This window comes from Muscardinus avellanarius, assembly GCF_963383645.1.
Source record: "Muscardinus avellanarius genome assembly, chromosome: 9".
In the NCBI taxonomy this organism is placed as follows: Eukaryota; Metazoa; Chordata; class Mammalia; order Rodentia; family Gliridae; genus Muscardinus; species Muscardinus avellanarius.
In genome coordinates, this window is record NC_137795.1 from 13,074,623 (window position 1) to 13,087,903 (window position 13,281).

General features: G+C 53.2%; 1 protein-coding gene across 1 annotated transcript in view; it reads right to left on the reverse strand.

Moving 5' to 3' along the window:
- The window catches only part of TNS3 (tensin 3), a gene marked incomplete at both ends in the record, with an annotated part of 191,523 nt that extends 188,487 nt beyond the window's left edge, over nt 1-3,036 (reverse strand). The window contains one exon of the mRNA XM_080701412.1: nt 2,959-3,036. Coding sequence (XP_080557538.1) covers nt 2,959-3,036 — 78 coding nt within the window. The remainder of the gene's footprint in view (nt 1-2,958) is intronic.
- Between the last annotated feature and the right edge of the window lie 10,245 nt (nt 3,037-13,281).

A 13,281-nucleotide genomic window follows, 5' to 3' on the forward strand; every position in this document is an offset into this window, starting at 1 on the left:
CCATGGAGGACCCCAGGAGGCACAATACCAAAGGGCTGACTCCACGCTGTCAATCCGAGGTGTTATCTGGGGCAATCCCTCTGTTTCCTTGCTTGTAGTTATCAGCAATGAGCGTGTCTAGCCTCCTCCAAGCCCTTCCCGACCACGCTGGGTTCCTCCACAGTCTTGTCAGTGGTGCATCTCCTTGTGTTTATGTTAGTGTAGGCTAGACTGTTGAAAGGAGAAAGTGCCTCCAACCTAGCAGAAGCTTTTGCACTGGCTCTGCTGTCTTTGGTATGGCTCAGTGTCCTGGGCAAACCACTGCCTCTCTTAAATGGAGAGGGTCCCATCTCCTGCATCTTAGCAGAGCTACCCTATATGACCAAATACTATGCCATGCATCAGTGCACAAGAATAACTTAGGGCCTTTTTTATTTTCATTTTTTTGGTACTGGGTATTGAGCCTACCATAAATGACCAAATACTATACCATGTATCAGTGCACAAGAGTAACTCAGGGTCATTTATTTATTGGTATTGGGGGTTGAACCCAAGGATTCTACCTCTGAGCTACACCCAGCCCTTTTCATTTTTTATTTTGAAAAAAGGTCTCCCTGTGTTGTTGAAGCTCTTGCTAAGTTGCCCAGAGAAGCCTTGAACCTGCCATCCTTCTGTCTCACCCTCCCCAGGACTGAAATTACATGCTCCATTACACTAAGTGGTAATTTTTTAAACAGCTAGGCTGTTCTAACCAAATGAATTCAGATTGGCGGCCAGGCCCCTGGAATGTTTACAAAGTTAACCAGGACTAAGAACTACCACTCTACATAACAGATTGTACTAAAAGAATTTATATTCCTGTAAGGCATTGTTACTTTGAACTCCTCTCTGTGTTTGTTTCCAAAGAGATTAATTTATAGCCTTTCTGAGAGCAGATGCCATGTATCCATTGCCCTGCTAATGGATAATAGTGCTGCTAATCCCAAAATTCACTCCGCAGAGCACTTCTGTGGTTACATAATCACCAAAACATAGTCATGCTGAGCCCCAAGAGCCAGATCCCACAGCCAAGAGATGAGGGACAGGGTGCTGGGCCCAGCGTCACCCCGGTGTCAGGCTCAGACAGGAGCCAGCCGCCAAGCATTTAACAAACGTCCCTCTTAGTAATGGCCCAGCTGGCAGGGACGTTCTCTCCCTGGACTTGCAGTTCTTTGTTTATATATGTACGCCTTCTCTCCTGTGGCCATTGCAGTTTTCTATATATGAGATTCCAGGCTCTTTCTCCTTCATCCTCTGTGTGCCCTGCCCAGCTGGTAGACAGTGGACCATGGACCCTCCATTAATATGTGTGGGCCAAATGAATTAGCCACAGTCTAAGGGCCAAGGAGGGATACTGTGACCTTTCATTCCTTACAAATACCTTTATTCCAAGCGGGGAGAAAGAGGCACTGTTTTTTTTTTTGTTGTTTGTTTTGTTTTTTGTTTTTTGTTTTGTTTTGTTTTGTTTCCTGCAACTCTGTCTCAGACTGGGCCACAGCAGGAAGCCTCCAAGAAAGACACTGCAGAGGCACCATGGTGTCCTGAGGAGTTTCTTTAAGATACTGTAACAACATCTGCACACCCGCCCATAAGATACTGTAACAACATCTGCACCGGCCCATCTGTGATTTCTCTCTGGTGAACTAAGACTAGACAGGATTAGGCTGCCCCTGTCTTCACCTGATACAGAGGAGGGGAGAGACAGCCACTGCCGTCTAGCAGCTCGATTCAAGAATCTAAATTGCATTTAATTGTCAGGAGCCAAACCTCTAAAGGGCAGTGAGCAAGGCTGCTGGTTCCACAAAATCTCCCTGAGGAGGGCATGGTCATTAGTGCTGGTCCTGGTGGGGAAATTTCTTTGCAGAAAGAAACATTTCTACACAACTGGGCAGGGAGGCACTCCACATATGGGCTCCGCTCTGGGAAAATGCAGACCTGGGAAAATGCAGACCGTAGTTGAGGGCACCTCTCAGCTAGGTTTCCCTAGCTAAAGGTCCCCGCTGCAAGAGAGCCACACAAGAGAAGCTGCCAAAACTGCAGCAGCAAAGTTGCAGCTACATTCTGCTTGCAGAAGACATCCCGCCCCATCACAGGAAGATTTTGGTGGGCTTTAGGGACCTGGGAAGCCTTCAGAGTTCTGCAAAGGCAGACATTGATTAAAACCACATTTCCAGCTCCACTTTAAAACTAAACAGACTCCAGCCCTCCCTACATCTGCAGAGCCGACCCCAGACTTCAGAGAGGTCCCTACCCCGCGGAGGGTGGGTACCTAGGGCAGGAGGGGCCTCTCCATCAACGGCACACATTGTTTCCACACTTCAGAGCAACATTGGCTGCTCAACTGGAAGTTCAGAACGCAGCACAAACTCAGAGTAAACTCGCTGACATGTTGACAACTTTTCAGCCTCGGAACCTTATAAAGTTTCCAGAAAAACAAACACTTAAGATTCTGAGAAAGGGGGGCTGAATCTCATGGGGAGTCACAGGGACTCGGACCCCTCTAATCCAAACACTGCGGGGCGGGGCGGGGCGGTTCGGTTCCGTGGCCCACTGGGCGTCTGCACCGCTTAGACCTGGGAACTTGTCCTAATCCTAGGTCCCAGCGCATGCCGGGAGGCGCATCCCCAAAGCTGAGGCGCCCTTTACCTAGCGAGTCTGCGCATAGCTGGGTGTCCCACTTACAAAGCAGCAAAAGGAATCCAGAGAATGTTTTCAAGAGGTAATTGGATTAGAAAGAGTGAGTGGAGCCCGAATAGTGCCCCCTTCATATGCCCTCGCCAGGGGCGGCCCCCAGGGCCAGGCCCCACTGGCCCTCCGGCCCATCCTGCGCACTCTGCCCAAAGCGCACGGCCGGGCGCACACGCTGACAAGGGCACACGGGCGCACAGGCACACGCACCCGCACCTGCAAGTCCCCGCACCCCCTGTCTGCGGCACTCACCTGGCGCCGTCGCCCCCGCGCCCCGTTCTCGCGCGTGAACCTGCCGGGCGGCCCCGGAGTCAGAACCCGCAGCCGCATGGCCGGTGCTGGAGTCCGGTGCTGGAGTCCGCAGGGGCCCTGGCTGAGCGACGACCTTCCCGGCTGAGATCCAGGCAGAGGATGCCTCCCGGGCTCCTTGCGTGTGCAGGTCCCCCAAAATGCCCAAGCCCAGGGCTCTGCTGGCCGCCTGCGCGGGGAGCCAACACCTCTACCCGTCAGAAGTCAGAAGTCAGACGCGGGGAACAAAAGCCAGGCGCGCCCCAGCCCCGCGCGTCGCCCCTGCATCTGACACGAATTAGCCAGCCCTTCCTCTCCAGCTCCGACCGCAGCAGCAGCTCCGAGAGAGCCCGGGCGGCGAGGACTGCGCAGCCGGCACCGGAGAAATGGGCGAAGAAACGCCCTCCAGGCTGGGGGCGGGAGCGCCTGCCAACCGCCTTCGGACTGAATTACCCAGGCTTGGCTCGGGGTCCGGCTTGACTAGGATTTCAAACCCCTCCAAGCCCGCTGCCCGAGGGGCTTAAAAGAATCCAAACGCGGCAGGCACTTGGGCTTTGGGAATTTGAAAATCTTGACTATCATCCAGTAAACCTTGCATCCAGAATAGGCAGTATCTCCCCGTAATCTACACTACCCCAAAGTGGAAAGGCTGAGAGCTTTGTTTTTGTTTTGGGGGGCTTAAGGGGGATGGAGCTCCCTCCAGTCTGCCTGTCCAACTAAGAAAAAAAAAAGAAGGCTGGCCCTGCTGGAGGAGGTCCACGCCAGGAGGGATTTCATGAAGAACTCAAAGCAACTTTTTTCTTTTTTTCGGTACTAGGGATGGAACCCAGGAGCATTCTATTCTACCTCCAAGCTATGCCTCCAGCCCTGTTTTTTAGTCTTTATTTTGAAACAGGGTCTAACTGGTTGCAAAGGACCTCACCGAGTAGCTGAGGCTGTCTGCAAACCTGGCAAACCATGATCCTCCCGTCTCAGCCTCCCAAATGATGAGATTACAAGTGTGCACCACCACGCCCAGCTTCAGAGCAAATGACAGCCCAGACCTTGCTGCTCTGGGGCTGAGCTGCCCCCTCCCCATCCCAGTGCCAGCCTGCTTCTGGAAAATCTTGACAAATTGGTAAGTTAAGTCCCAGCTTCCATCCTGGGCCTGGGATTTTAGAAGAAAATTAGAAAACCCGAATGCTGCTGGAGTTGGAGGCACTGGGTGAGGAGAAGGAAGCCAAGAATTTGGAGAGCTGCAGGGTCACTTAGAAAAGCCAGGAGGGGAGACCGAGCAAGGCCCCTGGGAGGCCACAGCGCTGTGTGCTCCCGACCCCTTTCATGGAGCAGCGTATCTTGACTTTCCAGGAGGAGAAGGGCCAAAGCAAGTCTCACTCCTCAGAAAATCAAAAGATTGCTTTGCAGAGAGAAAGGCTGAAGCCACTGCCTGGGGTCTGTGGGGTACAGCTGAGGAGAGCCCTGAATGGGGAGCCTTCCTGTGCAGCCCTAGCAACAGGACCCACGTGCAGTTCTAATGACCCGGGATGTACTGCAGCCCAGCCTCTGGGAGTCTAATGCTGACTTCAGATCTGCAGGCTCAAATGCCTTCGATTGGGGGAGCAGTCTGGGTGGGCCAGGCAGGGCCTTTATGGCTACCACATGTGTAAATTCCAGGCACCAACCTCTCAGGTTCTGGCTTAAATAGCCATCTTTCCGTTTCTGCGGTAGAATGGCAAAGCTCTTCAAGTATATTTAAAAAAAAAAAAAGCCAAAAAAAGTTCTCTTGCCTCGAATGTGCCCTTCTGGGTTCTGACTCCTCCTGGGAATCATTCCAGGGCAGAAACGCATGCTGAGATCATCCTGCCTCTTCCTCCCCTCCATTCCCGCGCTCAGCTTCCTGTCTTCACTCAGCAGCACTCACCTGCTTGGGCATACCCCGACTCACGCACCTCTGTCCCCTAGATGGATGGACGGAGTCCTGAGAACACATCTGGACTGCATTTGTTTTCGATTGCCCACATCTATCTGAAGATAGGGTGCACAGCAGCGTCTGCACATGGAGCTCAAGGCACATGATTCTAGCATCTATCGGGGGCCACTTCCTGCACAAGTCAGCGGGGTCTGCCACCACCCTTACTTACTGCAGTGCCCGTGGGAACCAACTGAACAGGGTACCAGGCTCTGTGTTCCCCGGGTCTACTCAGGAACTGTGACCAAGAACTGGGTACTGTGCTGCCCACACGCACCACGCTGGAAGGCAAATTCACCCAAGGCTCTCTGAAGCTGCTCACACTTCATGCAAGGAGCATGCCACTCCAAAAATCCCTGCTTTTTATTACTAGTAATAAACTGCATGCATGGGATCCACCTCCCAGCTGACAACAAACTGCTCTCGGGACTGCTCAGTCCCAGGGAGAACCAGCAATCACAGCCAAAGTCCAGCACAGCAAAGCCCGGGCGGACTTGTCCGGTCCCCAGCTGGAGCTCCTCCAGCTCCTTCTCCCTGCCCCCAGTGCCCGCCAGCCAGGCTCACAGCCTGTCTCTTACACTACAAATTTTTCCTGCCGTGTGCCCTGGGGCTCACTCCAGGCTCCTGGGGCATTTTCCTGTTGTTCTTCCTGGCTGAAAAACGTGGCTTTTCTGGACACAGCTGAAGAGCCACCTCCTGCCTGCCCCCTCCCTCCCTGGACTGGTTAATCATCCCCATCCCTGAGCCATAACCCTAACCCTTCGGTGTGGTCATCAGTCTTGTGTCTCTGCGCTGTGAGCCCTAACCTTCGTCTGGGATTTTTCCACACACAGCACCCAGTCAGGAGCATGGGCTGCTGCGGGAACACAGACTTCCTGCCCTGCTCTGTTTCCCCTCCATTCGCCCTGATCACCACCACCTGACTCAGGCTGCGCCCTTCTGGGACTCTGAGAAGCAAACAGGAGCACGGGGTTCAGGGAGCAGCTTCTGCAGAAGTAGGGGGGCCGGGGCCGAGGCAGGCACGCAGCCCTAAACTCCGCTAGGGGCAGGCAGATTCTTGCCCAAAACTTGAATGGCAGACTTGCTCTACAGGGGGCAGGGAGCACCGAGTTTCTGCCCAGCTACCAGTTTTCCTTCTTTGATACTGTTCTCTGTGCTTCTCACTGGTTGGATCATCTCACCTGGCTTCTGCAATTGCCCTTGGTCCCCAAGAACAAACGAAGTTCTTCCTACAGAGGATGGAGCCTAGATATTAGCAAATCGGGCTTCGGGGCCAGAGGCTGCATCGCCGCCCTAGGGGTGAAAACCCAGACTGACCTGGGGATGTGTACACCCTGAAATGACAGACTGTGACATCAAACAGGGCTCCCTGGGGATGGGCAAAAGGGCTGCTAGGGAGCCTCGAGCCTCGGGTTCACGGGAAACTCGAAGCTGCTCCTAACCATCCATCCCTCGCCTGCTCCCTCATGCACTCCAGTGTGCTAAGCAGTGTGCAGCTCAGCGCTGGAGGGAGAGAGAGAGGCCGCCTCCTGCTCCATCACTCGGCCGTGAGGGATGCTCGTGGATGGCACAACGTGGGCACAGGGGCAGCCCGAGGCCAGCCCGCTGGCCAAACACTCATAATAACATCGCAAGTCACTGGCCACAGCGGATCCTGAGACCCTGCTTAGAAGAGTGAACACATTTACGTGGTGTCAGAGAACCGGGGGAGGATCCAGAGGGGACTCGGTGCTGGGCAGGGCTCTTAAGGGGAAGTAAAGCCCAGCTTCCATTCATCCTAGAGAAGGACACTTGGGGTCATGGGCAGAGGAAGATACACTCTGCCTGCCTCACTATAAAGGGGGGAAGGGTAAGTCCACGGCACAGAGGCCAGCAGCCCCTGCTTCATCCAGAGACCAGGGCGACCATGACCTTGGACGTGACCAGCCCAGATGGCTGCTACTTTCAACTCCACGGTGAAAACGAGACATCCCCAAGGGGTATTCCTGCAGAGAGGCATAACCTGACCTGAATTGTGAGCGCAGGTTGGCTGAGCCCACCTGAGGGTACGGAGCCCGAATCCTTGGTCCCCCAAGCTGAGCTGAGAGCCCCTCTGCTGGCTGGCTGGAGCCCCCAGTGCTGAGGCCCAGGGTCACTCCAGGGAAAGGAGTCTTGCCTGTTCGCCATCCCCCACACCCCCATGGATGTCCTCCTCCGACAGCAGCTGGCCACGCTTCCCCGAAGCTGGAGGAGGCGGAGTGAGAGGGGTCTGGCGCCTTTGCACACTTCCTAGCACTCTGCCTCTGCTACTGATTCCATGCAGGGAGGACCAGGGATTCGAGGATTGGCAGAGCCACGGGAGCCAGGAAGCTGCCTCGGCTTCTTCCCTCACCGAAGACACATTCCCTAGCTCAGGACCTCCTAGGGCAGCGCGCCCACCTCCCAGGCAACATGGAGGATGACTGGTGCTGTCTATAAAGTGCCTGGCCCTCAAAGGGGGTTCCCAAGGCAGAAGCTAGGCACTCAGAGGGATGTGGGCCTGCGGCTCAGCTGTCCCCACACACCGCCATGCCCCTCACACACGTCACCATGGGCAACCAAGGAACCTTTGACGGATCAGAGCCCCGCGGCTTCACACGGAAGGTGTGTGTTCCCCCAGTTACACCAACTGTCTTTACTGGCTGCAAAGTTCAGCACATCCCAGGGTGATCAGCTCGTGCCGATTGTCAGTCTGCGGCGGTCACGTCTCTGGGCCTCTTTTAAGGACCAGATGGCGACCTCTGACCTCCCTAGCCCAGGGTTGTGCATCGCTGGCCGAGCAGACACGTGCTGGCTCACCATTTCCCCTCTGCTCTGGCCCGTGGTATATTTCCTTCCCCTGACTTTGAGAAGCAGAGAGAAACTGCTTTCCCTACAAAACTTCTCCCCACCCCTCGCTCCAAAACAGCAACTGTGTTTGTGTTTTTCAAGAAAGAGTAAAGTCAAGTGCACCTCTTCCCAGCCTCCAGGCCCCATACATCTAGACCCCTAGGTCCAGCCCCATCCTCCTGCCAGAGGGGGTTAGAGGGGCTGGTGGAGACAGAAGCCAAGACAGGCAGGGCTTAAGGGGCTCCTGCAACCTTGGGTTTTAAGCTCCTGGTCCACAACCTCAAGCCCCAAACTGAAAAGAAGCACTGGGGAATTGAACCCAGGAGTGTTCTACCTCTGATCTACACCGCCAGAATATGTGTGTGTGTGTGTGTGTGTGTGTGTGTGTGTGTGTGTGTGTGTGTGTCCCAACAGCCTGATTGCTGGCTCAGCTTCGAAGCTGGAGACATTAGCCAAGAAATAGAATCTCCCTGGGTGTCCAACGACATGTAGAGGTAAGAAAAATGTGGTTCCTATGCAGGATGGAATACTCCTCAGCCATTGAGAGGGTGAAAGCCCATCACCTGTGACACTGTGCATCTAACTGGAGGCGATTAAGTAAAATAAGCCAAGTAGCAGATGATCTCACTCATTTTGTAGAATTATTTTTTTTTAATGCTGATTTCATAGAGGAGCAGAACAGAATGGGAGGCTTGGGAAGAGGTTGATTAATAAGTACTAAATTAGTTAGACAGGAACAAGAAGTTCCAGTGCTGTACTGCCCAGTAAACTGCAGTCAAGAATAATAGGCTGCATCACACACACACACACACACACACAATCACATTGTGCCCCATGAATGTTTACAATTACAGCTATTATATGTGAATCAAACACAATTTTTTATCTTAGAAAATGAAAACAAACTGAAAATATAAAATAAATAAATAAATAAAAATCTGTTTCCCAGGCAGGGTGTGACCCCAACGCCCTGGTCAGCACCGTGGTCCCCAACACAGCCATGTAGCCTGCTGACAGCATCCGTAGGAAGCCCTAGCCCTTCATGCCTCCCCAGGACTGGACTGAAGGTGTCCAACATTCCCCGCTGAGGCCGGCAATGACCGCTGGCCACATCTGGAGCCCAGGTAAAATTGGCTGCCAATCAAAACACAGCCAGCGTGCGGTGTACTCTAGGACGGGGTAGGCTGTCCCCGCTGCTGCCCCTCAGTAGTTCCTGGGGGGGCTGGTTAGAAACATCCTGACAGGGAGCCAATACCGCCCCACTACTCACAGCCCGTGCTGGGGTGCTCCTGGCTCCTTGTTTCCTGGGCAGCTCCAGGGGCTCTCCTCCAAGCTGAACTTGGAAGCCAGGGGACAGAGGCAAAGAGCCGGGGGATACACCCCCGGAGGCCAGGCACACTGCAAAAACACCCTGACACTGTGTATCTTGAATCTTGCAGGCTTACTGTGAATCTCTCTGGGCCCATTTCTTCCTCTGTTAATGGGGAGGGTAAAACTGCAACAACCTCAAAGACTTGGTGAGAGGCTTTAGCCAGATAAGCATGGAGAGACTCCTCCCCTGCACAGGGGAGCGTGGGGAAAGGGCAGGAGGCCCTTCTCAGACCACAGAAAACAGCGTCTGGCTTCTGACTATATTGCCTGATTTCATCAAGAGTGACAAGTTTCAGCTACTTAATTAGAGAGGTTTTTTTTTTTTTTTTAAAGCAAAAGTTTTGTTGCCATGGCTACTAGGAATCTGCACTTTTATTCCCAGGATGGAACAGGGAGGGCAGGGCTGGGGGTCAGGCCCACGCTGGAGAAGGGCTTTGGGGGCGACTGCCGCTGGAGAAGGGCCCTTCCAAACTCCATTTTCCCACCCAGAGGGATGCTGCAGCCTGGCTCCTGGAAAAGCCAAACCCTGGCCCTGGTCCCATCCAAGTCGCTGTCCCAGGGAGCTATGACCACACGCCTCCAGTTTGAACTTCAAAAAGAAGAAGCCCCATCCTGACATGCCAAAGGGATGCCTTGGTCCCCAGCTAAGCAGGACCCCGGAGCCTTGAAGTAACCCCTATACTACAACCCTATCCTCAGGACATTTCTAAGACCTGGAAGCATCCCTCTGGTAGACAACACACATGCACTAACTCAGGAAAACCCAAACTCTCCACCATACCCATGGTGCAGCTGGAAAGCAGCCAGAGTCCGGCTCGGAGCCAGCTTCCCTGAGCCTCAGTCTCCCTGGGTTTCAAAGATGATCCCACTAGGAGGAACTGTCATAATGATACAGGATGGAGTCTGCAGAAGGGTAGCTGGGCACTCGAACTTCAGAGGCTCCCCCACCCCGAGGTGTGCCAGACTGGAGAAGTGACCCATCCAAGCCCTCAAGGGGCACAGAAGGAAAGGGCAGCGGTGCCCAAGATCACACCCCCTGAAATCCACATTGGTTCTTCCATTCATGCAGCATTTATTTTCAAAGGCAGCCCACTGCCCTCTGTACCCCAGAGGCGTTCACAGACACGGTTCAGACCCACAAGCAGGGCACTTTACTTGCCTAGGGAGCTGAGGATCAGACTCAAAGCATCCTACCTGAGCCCCCTGTCTGGCACAGTTCACATCAGGCATGCCCAATAGCGAGGGCCTGGCACCTGCCCTGAGCACAACCACACAGTCGAACCCAGAGAGCCCTCCCCACACAGCACAGCACAGAGTAGGGGGCTGCAGATAACATCCCAGTGCATGTGCCCAATACCCCAAAAGGTGCGCCATGCTGCTTTTACAGTTTCTTTTCTTTTTTTTTTTTTTTTTTTTTTGGCAGTACTGGGAATGGAACCCAAGCGCATTCTACCTCCGAGCTATACTCCCAGTCCTTTTTTTTTTTTTTTTTTTTGAGGCACTGGGGATGAAACCCAGGGGTGTTCTATCTCTGAGCTATACTCCCAGCCCTATTTTTTATTCTTTATTTTGAAACAAGGTCTCATTGAGTTGCAAAGAGTCTCACTAAGTAGCTGGGGCTGTTCTTGAACTGCGATCCTCCTGTCTCAGCCTCCCAAATGCTGGGATTACAAGCAAGAACCACCACGCTCAGCCTTTTATAGTTTCTAATAAATCATAGTACACCTACAGCACAGTACTGGCCCTCCCATTAATCCTTTATTTAAAAAAGAAAAAGAAAAGAGCCGGGTGTGGTGGCACACACTTGTAATCCCTGCACTTGGGAGGCAGAGACAGGGGGATCACAGGTTCAAAGCCAGCCTTGCTGGCTTAAGAGACCCTGTTTTAAAAAAATTATAAATATATATATATATATGTATGTATGTATGTATGTCTGGGAGTGTAGCCCAGAGGCAGAAGGATTTCCAGGAACCCCAGTACCACAGAAAGAAAGAAAGAAAGAAAGAAAGAAAGAAAGAAAGAAAGAAAGAAAGAAAGAAAGAAAGAAAGAAAGAAAGAAAGAGAGAGAGAAAAGGAAGGCAGGCTGGGCATGTGCCTGTGATCACGATACTTGGGAGGCTGAGACAGAAGGATGGCAGGTTTGAGGGCAGCCTCAGCAAGTAGTTAGAGTCTCATCAACCTGCCAAGATCCTATTTCCAAATAAGAAATAAAAATATGACTGCAGGTGTAGCTAAAAGCAGAATGTCTCTATAGTCAATCCCCAGTGACAAAAAAAATAGAAAATAAAAAATAAAAGTTATACAAGCAAAGAGAAGGTCACCCTTTCAGCCACCACCGTCTCCTGGGTTAGAAGGAAAGGGGGTGCTGGCCTGAGGTACATCCCCTGCACCTGCTGTCCAGTCTAAGTCTCTGCTCATGCTCTAAGCCACCTGTAAGCTCACCACCTTGAGCTCCAGGAGACAATGGTGGTGGGGGGGGGGGGGTTCTGGGTTGCACCCGTGTGTAAGCAAATCCACAAAGGCAGGGCCAAGGTTTAAGGGACAGTGACTAGGAGGCCACGCCCCTCGGCCACACCTCTGGCCGCACCCCAGGGCTGGCCCTCTGGAATGCAGGCCTCCTATCTGCTGCCCTTTGAATGTCTGATTAGCTGGCTACCAGATCTCCTTCTACTTAAGCATTCCAGAGTTTATTGGGAGGGAGGGGGCAGGGACCAAATAAGCTGAGGGGGCAGGTCTCCCTCAGGGACCGGAGAGGGAAGGGGCCGATGAGAGCCAAGTGGGACCCTTGGAACCTGGAGAGGTGCTCAGCTGATCTGGGAGCTAGAAAGGTAGGGCTGGGGACCTCCAGGGTGATAGTATTCCTGGAGCACCAGGTGGCAGGACTTCGGATGTGCAAGCCTGCCTCTGCAGACATGGCGGGTGGGCAGGAAATGAGGACACAAATGAGGACACAGGAGGACCTAGGACCAGAGTGCCCCCTCCCAGCTCCAGCCTGTCCTCTGTTAGGAGCACAGGGCCACAGTGGGGTAGCACTGGGGTCATGCAAGTGAAGGTCAAGGGGACAGAAGCCAAGGTGGCTGCCAGCCAGAGGTTCTCTGCACAGCCCTAAGTCCCTTTGGGTCTGTGGAGTCATTCAACAGAAAACTGTGCAGCCCTTAAAACAGAATCCTCAGAAACCAGGCATGGTGGTGCATGCTTATAATCCTAGTACTTGGGAGGCTGAGACAGGAGGATTGTGGGTTTGCCGCCAGCCTCAGCTACTTGTGAGGTCCTCTGCAAATTAGTGAGACCTTGTTTCAAATAAAAGAATAAAAAATGGGGCTGGGGTGTAGCTCAGAGGTAGAATGTCCCCGAGTTCAATCCTTAGTGACACACACACACACACACACACACACACACACACACACACACATCCCCATAGTATAACAGGAAAGTTGCAAAAGAAAACAACTAAAAGTTTGCATCATTTCTGAACATCTTATCCAGTACCAAGAAGAGGCCCCTTTGCTACTCCCAAGTCTGTACCAGCTGCGGAGGAAGGACCCACTTAGCAAGGGGCCTGGGAGCCAGTTCACCTCTTGGAAACCTGAGAGACAGGGATTCACCAGACAAGCTCCAAGCATTGAGAAATTCTCCAAGCACCCAGTGCCAGGCCAGCATCCAAATAGGACCTTAAGGTCGCTCTGTGAGACACTGAAAAGTCACTGGACAACCAGGAGTGGGGGCTGTAGCCAGCCGTTCATGCCACAGACCTGGCTTATTTCACATCCATGACTCTCCAGCAAGGAGTTATGTGTCCGCACAGGCTGGTACCCACGCAGTACCAAGTGACAGGCCGAGTCCTCTCCCACTCCCCTCACAGGAGCCTGCAGCTGGGACAGGAGACCCCGGAGCCCGGGAAGCCAGAAGCGGAGGCAGGGCAGACTCCAGATGTTTCAGGGTAGACTCCCCTCACTGGACCCCACCCTCAGACCCCAGCTACCTAAATACCTGCATTTCCTCTCTCAGGTGTGACTCTGCTGACCCATCAGCCTCCCTATATCAGTACACAAACCTTGCCCCAGAACACAAATTAAAAAGTGCCTGGTCTCACGCTCCTTTGCTGGGTTTTGTCTCCCTTG